The 12,978-nt window shown below is 42.6% G+C and overlaps 1 protein-coding gene across 1 annotated transcript; it reads right to left on the reverse strand.

Annotated features, from left to right (window-relative positions):
- Positions 1-11,412: 11,412 nt before the first annotated feature.
- On the reverse strand, positions 11,413-12,333 carry LOC147712737 (olfactory receptor class A-like protein 1). The gene has a single exon (XM_086919701.1). It carries the CDS (start codon positions 12,331-12,333, stop codon positions 11,413-11,415), a length of 921 nt encoding a protein of 306 aa, XP_086775827.1.
- Between the last annotated feature and the right edge of the window lie 645 nt (positions 12,334-12,978).

The following is a 12,978-nucleotide window of genomic DNA, read 5'->3' on the forward strand; positions in this document are numbered from 1 at the left end:
TATTTTCCCTTAGTTTTCATATAAGAAAGGCAGCGGTGTCGCCGGGCGTAAGGTCTCAGATACCCGAATATTTCATGGATTCCACTTTGCACAATGTGCCTCCCGTATCTGCCTTGTAAATCTCTGGAGCTTACAAATAACCAAGATCACAGGCTGAGTCAGCCTTGGATTCAAACCTGTGTCAGGAAAATCACTGTATTAAGAGCTCAGCTTACTGAGCTGTACTGCCATAAATCAGCACTTGATGAGCTGGGTGCATTCCAACAGGTCTGATACAGGACTGTGGACCCAAGGGGCTCCTGCATAACTACACAGCCCCCTTCAATGGCCTTGTGAAACCCATCTCTGCATCACTCCCAAAACTCTACGCACCAAAACTGCCTACATGAGTAGCATTCAAACGCACAGCACACCCTGCAACCAGTGTCCTAACAGGAAAGGAAAAGCCATAATGCAAACTATGTCAAAACACAAATTGGCCCAAACTGGTGGTCGATCTGCCATGGTAGTCACCCACCTCTCCAAACTCACTTTCAACCACCATCAAAGCAGCACGCCACCTTCTAGGATTCAGAAAATTAAGACACAACCAACCTTAGTTCCCATGCATGAACAACTAGTCACCAACCACTTCCACTCATCGCACTGGGCACACCAGCATCATCTTTGTTACATGCACCAGCTGCTTCTCTCCCCCTCACCCTATAGACAACCTCTCCAACACTTCTCCAATCTGCAACATCAAACCCCACATGCAACCAGCCACCCTAGTAGCTATTCTCCTCCCTCACCCCCAACGAACAACCTGCCTAACCAGTCTGCTAACAGCAACAACATAATCACATACAATCAGTCATCTTAGCTTCATCTCAATAGACAACCTGTAAAGCACTAGATAAAATGCAAGATTTACCAATCCACTCTAAATTTATGGCATGAGGCAATACAATCTATGTTGCTCTCCAACCATCCAACCACATATTAAAAAGAAAAACAACAGGCATTGCAAATGAAATAGGTCTTGCCTTTGATTATGTTAAAGCCATTTGCTTTGCTAATGTATAGCAAAGCAAATGGCTTTAACTTAATGAATGGCGAGACCTATTGCATTTTTAATGCTTGTTATATTTTAGCAAATGGTCCATTGTTCTGCCAGGGGGATGAACCGTCTGAGAGCTTTGGCTATGGTGGTGTTGGAGTAGTTACCGCCGTAGCCAAACCTGTGGTCTGCCTGGCTCTAAATCGGGTGGGAGGCCCCAAACATCATCACTGTTGCGACAAAGTATGCTTATCAGCAAGATATAAAGCAGGCCCTGAGTCATTCTCATGCTAGGATTGCTTTCTGTGCATCAGGGTTACGCAAGGTGTGATTTCATCTGGTAACGTTTCATAATTATACAAACTGCTTCTAATTTTGGATACACGTTATATTATGTTACCTCTTGAAAGGGGCGAATTTGTCATCTCCTAGCTACTTTTATCTTCTTTTCGATTCTGATATACTGGTTCTGTTGTGATTAGTGCTGTTTATATAATACATCAGATTGTAGCCTCTTTGTCCTTTGCATTGGGAGGTAATGGGATAGTGTTGGCTCACATCAAGAGCTTGGGTGTTAGTACTTATGGTTTGTTGGATCCTGTGGCTAAGTACCGAGCCATTGTGATGGAACGCTAGCACCAGTCTTTCCATTTCTATTTGGCGCTGGTAGAAAAAGCCATTCTCCTAAATCCCAGGTGATTGGATATGGCTCAAATCTTAGCTGTAATTGTGCTGCATAATTTGGCAGTGCGTCCTGAGAAAGAGGCACCACCCATGGTTTACTCTTTGTAATGTGGTATGATTTATATACACCATAAGAAACACAGGGGGTCTATTAGCTAACTATTAGAGCTATGCTATAACTACGGAGTCACCTAGATCTCAACGTGTGTGCAAAAGAATAAGGACAAAGTAAGAAAACAAGTGGATACAAAGGTGAAAAAGAGATCGATACATTATAGACTATTCATCATTGGCTGGCCAGTCCAAAAGAGTGATGTAGGGTTTCCATCAAAAAAGACTTTTGTGATCAGTCATATCATCTGGCCAAACCCTGGAGTGTGAACGGCTAGTCCCCTGATCAATGGGACTGAACCACACAGTGTTGATATCTTAGGATTTGGTCCACCAGTACTGATGAAACATCCGCAATGACTGATCTATTGATGGTTTTGAAAAAGGTGCAACAAAACAGAAAATGTGACTTAAAATAGGATGGAATGTCCTCCTTTACGCAACTTTATTCTATGGACAAGACATGCCTCCTAATTAAAAACAGAACAGTGCAAGATGACAGTAACAAATATCTGTCTGTAAAGGGGCCAACATGTTTCTGCCTATTGGGTGTCTAATCCCACGGCATTCATCAGGGCCTCTGTTCTTATACTCGTAGCACTCTTACAAGTGAAAAAAGTTCACCTCCACCATAAGAAGAAATGGGAAAACTGAAAAGAGATGGTTCACTACGGGACAACCTGTAATAACCATATGTTGTCACCCTCCGACTCACTCGTACTCTAGTGAATCCTGCGAAGGAAAACACATCAAACAATAACTTATATATCTGATTGTATCGGTTCTCAATACACCCTATCCACCCAACATTAATGTGTGAAAAAAGTAGTAAATTCATTGCTCACCCCGACTGATGGGTGAAGCTACCTCACCTTGCCTGGACACTGCTCAGGTATAGGAGGCACAGCACTGGTATAGGGAAGAAAGGTGGAAATGTTGCATAATAAAGCTAAAAACATATAAGCCTATCACTATGTGTCAAACTCCTTCCTGTATTGCCCTATTTCCCAGAGTTTAAAACTGAAGTAGGTCCATAGCAGCTCCAGTGGACCCAGCAAACTAGTGTCCTAACACTATTACCTCTGACAACTACTGGTCTAAATCCCAGCAAGATTCTAATCACAAGATGTTATTTATTCATTTTGATACCAACTCTGTAGTATCTTGGCAGCAAATAGTCTCACTTACCTAACCGTTGGTACCTCAAGCTGTCATCTGAGGCTTGGGGGAGGCACCGACCTCAGTGTGGATTGAGTATAAATAGGCTATGGGGGGTAGTTTGTATGGTAACTTTCCGCCTAACTTGGATACTACATCTCAACCCAATAATCAATGTGACATGTCCTGTACTATATTGTTTGCCCCAAAACATAGAGGACAGTACCTTTTCCAGTGTTCAATACCCATTAATGATCAAATATTAAGTATATTCCACTGCGCACTACTTTGCGTTCGAAACCACGCTCCAAATCACGCGTGATCTCATGTAAAAACTACAAAACTGCATCATCGCGGCCATCTTAGTAGTCTTCCCGCGATCACTAGGAAATAACGAGTGATCGCGCGCGAAAGACTACCAGATATCGTCACGGCAGCCATAATTGTAGTCCCGGCATCGGCGTCTTTCAAGATAGACACAATTACGCCGATATTAGGACAACAACAAAAGGGAAACAGTCTCCCTAAATGTAAAATAAGTGTAAACCCCTCAGCTCTCCCTTAGTGGCAATAAATAGGGAAATAGAAGGACTAATGGGTATGGCGTGATATCGCGAGATCTAGCGAGGTCTCCATGGTGGGAACTACTCAGTGACATCACTTCAGGGCAAACTGAGACCAAGAGAGACTCCGAAAAAACTTGGCGAAACCCTTTGGGATCTCCCTCCGGTGGTAGGGCATCATCCATGCGGCACATGCTCGGTATGTCCCCAGACGAGACACACCAAGAAAATTGACATAGGTACGAATAGACCTTGGCAACTGAACAACTTCAGTAATTGCAACAGCACTAATCTGATTTATATGCTGACCTGTTCGTGTTCTACACGATATGTAGGAATGACCACTAGGCGTGTTCGCACGAGAATACTGGAACACAAGAGTTCATTCTGATGTTAAAAAAGTCATACTAGACTCACCAGACATTTTGTAGAACAGGCACATCACGAAACTGATTTTCAATGGACAGTGTTAGAGAAACCGCATATACCTAGTCATATAAGTGATGTGTCTCAATACCTATTCAGAAAAGAACAACAATGGATTTATAAGCTGGAGTCAGACAAAAGGGGCTTAAACGATGATATTCCATGGACTCTACTGTAACTCCTTACTACGGCATTGCAAATGTTACCGATAGGTACATGGACACATGACAAGCCAATGCGAGTTGTTGAGACTCGTTACACACTGATATAGAAGTCCTAGTGCAACATATGAGCGAGACAGCTCTGATATACTATTAAATCACATAGATACTGCACTATGAACACGAAGACCACTGGCCATAAAATACTACCACCTTGGAATTAAATTGGCATAGTGTTTTTTGAAAATCATTCTCTATATACAGTAATATTGGTTTCTGTAAGGTCAATATACACAGATTGGCTGTGCAATTCTGTTTAGCCCATTAGTCATCTACTTTGCATTTGTAATCCTATATAGTTTGCCTAAGCGCGACATTGCTGGACTACCAGTTTGCCCTGAAGTGATGTCACTGAGTAGTTCCCACCATGGAGACCTCGCTAGATCTCGCGATATCACGCCATACCCATTAGTCCTTCTATTTCCCTATTTATTGCCACTAAGGGAGAGCTGAGGGGTTAACACTTATTTTACATCTAGGGAGACTGTTTCCCTTTTGTTGTTGTCCTAATATCGGCGTAATTGTGTCTATCTTGAAAGACGCCGATGCCGGGACTACAATTATGGCTGCCGTGACGATATCTGGTAGTCTTTCGCGCGCGATCACTCGTTATTTCCTAGTGATCGCGGGAAGACTACTAAGATGGCCGCGATGATGCAGTTTTGTAGTTTTTACATGAGATCACGCGTGATTTGGAGCGTGGTTTCGAACGCAAAGTAGTGCGCAGTGGAATATACTTAATATTTGATCATTAATGGGTATTGAACACTGGAAAAGGTACTGTCCTCTATGTTTTGGGGCAAACAATATAGTACAGGACATGTCACATTGATTATTGGGTTGAGATGTAGTATCCAAGTTAGGCGGAAGGTTACCATACAAACTACCCCCCATAGCCTATTTATACTCAATCCACACTGAGGTCGGTGCCTCCCCCAAGCCTCAGATGACAGCTTGAGGTACCGACGGTTAGGTAAGTGAGACTATTTGCTGCCAAGATACCACAGAGTTGGTATCAAAATGAATAAATAACATCTTGTGATTAGAATCTTGCTGGGATTTAGACCAGTAGTTGTCAGAGGTAATAGTGTTAGGACACTAGTTTGCTGGGTCCACTGGAGCTGCTATGGACCTACTTCAGTTTTAAACTCTGGGAAATAGGGCAATACAGGAAGGAGTTTGACACATAGTGATAGGCTTATATGTTTTTAGCTTTATTATGCGACATTTCCTCCTTTCTTCCCTATACCAGTGCGGTGCCTCCTATACCTGAGCAGTGTCCAGGCGAGGTGAGGTAGCTTCACCCATCAGTCGGGGTGAGCATTGAATTTACTACTTTTTTCACACATTAATGTTGGGTGGATAGGGTGTATTGAGAACCGATACAATCAGATATATAAGTTATTGTTTGATGTGTTTTCCTTCGCAGGATTCACTAGAGTACGAGTGAGTCGGAGGGTGACAACATAGGGTTATTACAGGTTGTACCGTAGTGAACCATCTCTTTTCAGTTTTCCCATTTCTTCTTATGGTGGAGGTGAACTTTTTTCACTTGTAAGAGTGCAGCGAGTATAAGAACAGAGGCCCTGATGAATGCCGTGGGATTAGACACCCAATAGGCAGAAACATGTTGGCCCCTTTACAGACAGATATTTGTTACTGTCATCTTGCACTGTTCTGTTTTTAATTAAGAGGCATATCTTGTCCATAGAATAAAGTTGCGTAAAGGAGGACATTCCATCCTATTTTAAGTCCCATTTTCTGTTTTGTTGCACCTTTTTCAAAACCATCAATAGATCAGTCATTGCGGATGTTTCATTAGTACTGGTGGACCAAATCCTAACATATCAACACTGTGTGGTTCAGTCCCATTGATCAGGGGACTAGCCGTTCACACTCCAGGGTTTGGCCAGATGATATGACTGATCACAAAAGTCTTTTTTGATGGAAACCCTACATCACTCTTTTGGACTGGCCAGCCACTGATGAATAGTCTATAATGTATCGATCTCTTTTTCACCTTTGTATCCACTTGTTTTCTTACTTTGTCCTTATTCTTTTGCACACACGTTGAGATCTAGGTGACTCCGTAGTGATAGCATAGCTCTAATAGTTAGCTAATAGACCCCCTGTGTTTCTTATGGTGTATATCTATTTGGAGCTGGGGATAAAACCAGGTGTGGGTCTTTAAACTCTATATCCCTTGGACCCCCCCCCCTTTTGAGAAGTTGGTGTATTTACCATGTGGTATGATTTGTCAGGTTCTAGTCTCTGAAATATTCTCCTTTTCTGGAAGTGTCCTTTAAAACCACCCCCTTTTTTGTTTATTGCCTTGTTGTGAGTAATGCAGAGCATTTTGAAAGTAGATCAATTGCATCTGGGAGCCTATTAAAGGCAATGGGATTAGAGATATTGAGTCTTTTTTTAGGATAGAGGTGTGCAATGTACCTTACTTAGCATCCTGCAACTGTTTTTATGAGAGGCACCTGTACAGCCATTCATTATGCCAAATGTGGTTTCTGACAAAGGCGTGCACCAGTGGCGACTGCTGCATGGAAGCAGAAGCGGGGCGGGGTGGCTGGAAGGTGTAGGGGGGATGGGTAAAAAAAATCACTTACCGGCCAACCGCTACCTCTCCTACGTCCTCTTCCTGGCTTTTTGGGTGAGACAGTTAGCACCAGGGCTCCCAGGCTCCCTGCAGCCTTTTGATTGGTCTGGGCACCGTGACACAGTGCTCAGCCAGGGGCTTGGAAGTGTGAGCATGTTCTCCATGCAGGCTGTAAAGCAGCCTGTATGGAGAACACAGTATGTGCGCATGACTGTTTTGGGGCGGCCCGAGAGCGCCAGCCAAGTACTCATACTCACATAGGGAATGCAAACCACTCCTCCCCCTGCTCTGAGAGCAGCCCCACCCCACAAAGACGGCACAACAGGGAAAACTAAAATGATAATCCCCAAGTTATTGTCATTTTATTTTTCCTTTTTTTTACAGTGCAATAAACAGTAGGGCGACTCCTCTCTGCCTTAGCGCAATCCAAAAGAGCAAAAAAAACAAAGCATGTATACTAAAAACGGAATTTACCGTATGCTGAGATACCTTAGACACAATCCAACCAACAAAGTTCTTTCAGCACTGCCATGACAACAAAAAGCTCAGCTAAAGAGACAAAAATGGGCAGTCATTAAAGCTTTAGAAGAGGAGGTCTGGGCAAAATTGCACGCCGATATCAAGCAGAAAAACAGCGCAAGATTTTGAGGAACAATAAACTACTTTATTCGACCCACACACAAGGGCATTTCATTCAACATCTAAGAAGAAGACTGGGCAAGTTATCTTGGAGACCACTTCCACCATGATAGCAACTTACAGGCCACAGGATCAAACACCATAATACACACAGGAGGCGCCTCCCCAGAGATCCATCGGAAGGAAGGGAGCACCTAAGAACCTCTGGCAGCAGGGAGAAATACGCCAATTTCTGTTTCCTCAAGTTGTTATATTATGGCAACCAAACGACAAATAGGAAAGGGAAGGAGAGAAGGGCCCTGATCCAAATGGAATTCCACCAGTTTTGTTTAAACAAGATACAGAGCTCTGGGCTAAGGCTCTAAAAATTACTCTTCACTGAAATAAGGCAAATTGGCACATTCACACCCTCCTGTAGGGGCTCAATAATCTCCCCAATTTTAAAGTAATGAGATATGTCCATGCCAAAAAACTACTGCTTAGTATCTCTCCTAGATAACAAGACAAAATTATTCGCAGGAACACTCCTAAAAGAGTCCAGTTCTGGCCCTAAGAGAAATCAATCATTCCCCTTAATGAGACCAGCTTTGCAAAGTTCGTCAGATCAACAACAAACATCTTGACCATGGCATTGCTGATCGACCAGGCGGATTCAACAAAAATGCCATTACAACTTTGTTTTATTGACTATAAGGCTGCATTTGACCATGTTAATTGTAACAGGCTCTGGGTCAAACTGCCAAATTGGGGCATACCACAGACTTTGCTGAACTTGATAATCAACCTGCACACAGATACATGGGTTTTGATAAAGCTGGGCGATGGATCCTCTCTGTCAAGACGCATCCCGCATCCCAACCAAGAAGGGACTGCTCTTAGCAGATCTTGTACCGGTACTGAATGCCTGCAACTCACATGCTCCAACTATTAAGAGGTTTACACTAGCATACCTTCTTTATGAGGATGACAAAGTCCTGATCAGTCGCACGCAGGTGGGCCTATAGCACCTTCTTACCACCACACAGGAATTCTAAAGCTAATGGCCTAAGCACCAACCTGGAGAAAACAAGGACAATAACGATAAGGAAAAACACCTAACAAAACACCAGCCAGGCACCAGGGAAGCACACACATTGCATCTGCATCAGAATACAAATATCTCGACATAATTATAGACAAGGGTGGCCACTTTGTTGTCCAGAAGAACTCAATCAGAAGGAAGGGCCTCCCCCTAGCAGTCTCACTAAGGAATATCAACTCTAAATTGAGTGGTCCATCGCTACTTCCCCTAGCTCAAGTTGTACATGCCAAGCTTTTACCAACAATAGCCTTTGGTAGAGAACTGCAGAGAGGTAGAGATTCAAAAGTCCTGGATAGCACAATTATAACAGTGTACACAATTATCTTTGGCCTGCCCAAATGTACCTCTCCAGCAAAGATCAGGCTGGAGTTCAGCCTAGAAAAACAGATCCTGGCAAGAAAAGGAGCGTATATCATCACCTGAGATGAAGTCCAGAAAGCTGCACCAGGAACTCTTAACTACTATCTGTGGTTAAATTTACAAGAAAGAGTTTCATCACATGCCTCATCTTACCTCAAAAATTGCCTGATAAGCACAGGGCTATCACAACTCTGGGAAATACCTACTAACAACTCAACATTTAAAAAACCTGTATGGAAAACCGTCAAACTTCTATCACTGACCGAGGACAAAGATTCCCTATCAAAGAAGGCCCATGGCTGGATGAACCTGAGTATTTACATAGCCCCTATACTTCAAAAAAACTTTGACTTGGGGTATGCCAAAATATCAAAATCTAATCTTGAAGTACCAACTAGGCCTGTTGCCTTGCATACAGCACCTCCCACACTGGCTTAAGAATCAAGCTGGCTCCACTTGCTGCTTATGCGGCACAGCACCAGAGGACATGCTGCACCTCTTATGTACATGTAAAGATCTCCTAAAGGAATGGAAACAACTATTGAAACCTCACTTTGACCAACAAGGGATCCACACACCAGAGGACCCACTCGATGAACCGCCACTTCGTAAAGTTCTTGAGGCTGGTGGCAAAAAAAAGGTCAGAGCTCTGATTGAGGGTCATGTAGCCAGGACAATGGAGCAAACTTAATGCTCTCCTGAGGATAGTATTGGACTCTACCTCACACCACCCAATATGCAGTGACCACGTAGCAGAACAACACCAAACAAAATGGCCACTCCCCTAAAAGGTGCATAGAAAATGAATTCAAAAACACAAGCCAATATTAAAATGGACAACAATGTATTTTAACAATTATTTTATATAACTTAAAAAAAATAATTATGTGTCTTGATGCAATGGTTTTAAGTAACTATGCCAATGAAACTTCAAACTTCCTCTGCCTTGGAGAAGGAGCAACCACTGACTTGCACTTCTCCTTCTGTCCGATGCCTCATCTTTTTTGTGTGGGAGGCTTAGATGGTTCCTTGCTCTCTGTGCTGCATTTGTTTTTATGAGAGGTTTCCCAGATGTTGCTTATGGTATGCTTGCATGGTATGGGAGATTGCAATGCAGCATGCTTCCTGAACTGTATCTCTTAGGTGGGATAGGCTTCTAAAGCTGCCTCCAGTACTTTTTAGAGGAACTTACACAGATCCTGCCCAAGCCTATTTATTTGTTAGGAAGCTTTAGACTCATGCTTACCGCACTATACCCGTTTGCATGAGGATGCTTTTTCACAGCTTCTGCCCAAGCGGTGTCTTTTCTGTGTGAGGAAAACTTGAACTGGAGTTTGCGTATATGTGCAAGTGAACTGTTTCTATACAAACATTTGTAGGTCTGTTGGTTGTCTGGCTGGCTGTACGCCATCCAGATGTGTTCCTTGATCCTTGCTTTGAGCAATGTTGTGCACCCTATTACAATATGGTAGCTTGCATGCCAATGTGAGATGTCTCAGATGCAAACTGGATCCCCTATAAGTGCTCCCAGTTTTGTCAGATAAGGGAACAAAGTATAGGAATAGCTAAGTCTACACAATTTGGTGAATGGGAGAGCCGGGATTCAGACAGAGCTCTCCTAGTTTCTGTAGAACAGACAACACCACATCCAAATGGTCAGGTTTACCAATAACACAGGGATGACACCGCCAGTGGACTATTGTTCTATGAACATGTACAACGCAGAACAGCACGCGAGAAGAAAGGAAACCTGCTTTATAGTCCATGGGTAAAGGTAATGATGGTGCAAGTTTATAAGTCATGTATTTTTTAATAGATGTTATTTTATCCTTCCATCTGTCACAAAATAGCCCCTGGAAGATCCTTTCTTTAAGGACTGCATTTTTTGTGAGGTCAGCCGCACCCTCAGTTAACCCCTCAACCCCCATTTAGTAAATTACATTTTTGTATGCCCTGCTGTCACTATGTGCATGCGTCACTAAATCTCTTGATGGTATCTCAGGTGTGGGTACGAGTGAAATTTTAGAACATGACAGATGGCAAGGTAATTGTATGTATAGGGGCCCCTTCAATACATCTTTATAGCTTGAGGGGGGCTCCCTGAGGTATTTTTACACCACTGGAACGAGCACGTGTTTTAGTAGACTCTATATGCTTAATTAACCTTGGAAAATGCTTTAAATGTATTTTACAGGTGGAAAACTTAACAGCCCAACTGCATGCTCTGTGACTCCTGTTTCAGATAGCATTAATGTTAGGTCTGTACAACCACATATTTCCCAACTCTGCAGTTTTCATCTGTCAGGTCTCTAATCTACTAAAGCAACAACAAAAATGCTTCTGTATACTATATCATAGAACGACACATGCTCTCTCTACTTACTCTGCAACCCAAATACTTTCCTATGCAACGAGAAATCTGCAAGAACCTTAAAGTGAATGTTCCACTTCTCATTTTCAGTGCACAAAATATGAAATTTCATAATTCATGTTTAGTCCATACATCTCTAAATATCTCATACTCACTCTTCTGTCTTTTTGCGTAACAGACTTTGGAAATTATTCTTGATTTTGTTGTTGTACACAGAGACAACCACAGGAAATACAGCACAATAACACATGGTGAAGAAGACGCGGACGTCAGACACCACAGTGGTGATCTCATTGAACACTATCTGGGACAGCCAAATCGTGTTGTCGATGCCATAGAACGAGATGTAGAAAGAGACCAGAAGAATCACTGTTTTTGCCGCTTGAGTCTCGGCACTGCCTCCCTCATTCGAGTCAGCTTTCCTGATGGCTTTCATTTTCCTTCTGTGCCTATGCAGGATGAGCAAGATCCGAAAACTTGCCAGGGCCATAAGAATGACAAATATGAGATCGAATGCAAAACTTGAGTATCCCTTTCCTTCAAATTCTATTTTTCCTGGGTAAATTATTAGGCAGAATCCAGGGTTGAAGAAAAACTTGAGGTTGGTTGCATTGTAAGGATTTGTTGCCATCATAATAGCGTCTATGTTCACCACCACATTAGTGAAATAGAGAATGGCGATCAAAGGGTTAACAGAGTTGTGTATTTTCTGTTTCTCAGCCATGTTTCTAAGGCTTTTGTTGAGGATTATGCATTGGAAGCAGCTGAGCAAACAGGTCAGGCCTATTGACATCCCCCTGAAAACCCTGTAGAGCGTTGACACCACCTTGCAGCTTGTCTCGCCAAAAAGGTTCCTCCAGCCATACTCGAAGAAAATGGAGGGTGTAGTCCGGGTCAGGTACACAAGGAGATTTGAAGCTGCCAAATGAGAAAGGATGATTTCTGGCTTTGCAAGCTTGTGTTCTTGGTGGGCTATGGTAGCGAAGGACAACAGGATAAAAATGTTTCCCACCACACCAAAACAGGTTGTTAGGAGGTAGATGGTTGCTTTGGTGGCTCTGTATGGTTCCATTATTTGCAAGTGCAGTACAGTTGATGGTATGTAGGACCTACAAATATGAGGATCAAACAAAACAAAATCCATGTTTTAATCAACACTTACAAAAAGGAAAGTTATGTATTTTGGTTTAGATATCTCTGTTATTCATGGTACATGAGTTAGATTGTCTGAAAAAAGTGCAGGTGAACATTTGATATATTTATTATTAACCTGTTTACCAGAGAGGGAGACATCTCTATATCAGATGAAAAGAAGAGCTGGACAACTCATGACATAAAGACATGAAATCTGTCTAGCGAACTTACAGATGAACTGCTTAACCTCCAAACTTAATATGATACAGCTAGAGTGGTACACAAGCCCACCAGGTCATCAGAGGTGCTCCTCTGATGTAGGACGGCCAACCATGACTAGAGATTCCTGCCAGCCTTACAAGCCGTCAAGTGTTGCTGCAAATTTACTGAGAAAGGGCTAAATGCAGGGTGGGTGCCATGTATTCTTTCATCCTCTTCATCCCCTTGTTTCGTTTATTTTTTTTTTGCACAAATACATTTCCAAAATGGGAACTTTTGTCACAACATAAGCACAAGACGTTTTCATAACTTTTGCTAGAAACAAAAAAAATCGGAACATGAAGATGAGTCTTGCATGCCTTAC

This window comes from Lissotriton vulgaris, chromosome 5, assembly GCF_964263255.1.
Source record: "Lissotriton vulgaris chromosome 5, aLisVul1.2, whole genome shotgun sequence".
NCBI lineage: Eukaryota > Metazoa > Chordata > Amphibia > Caudata > Salamandridae > Lissotriton > Lissotriton vulgaris.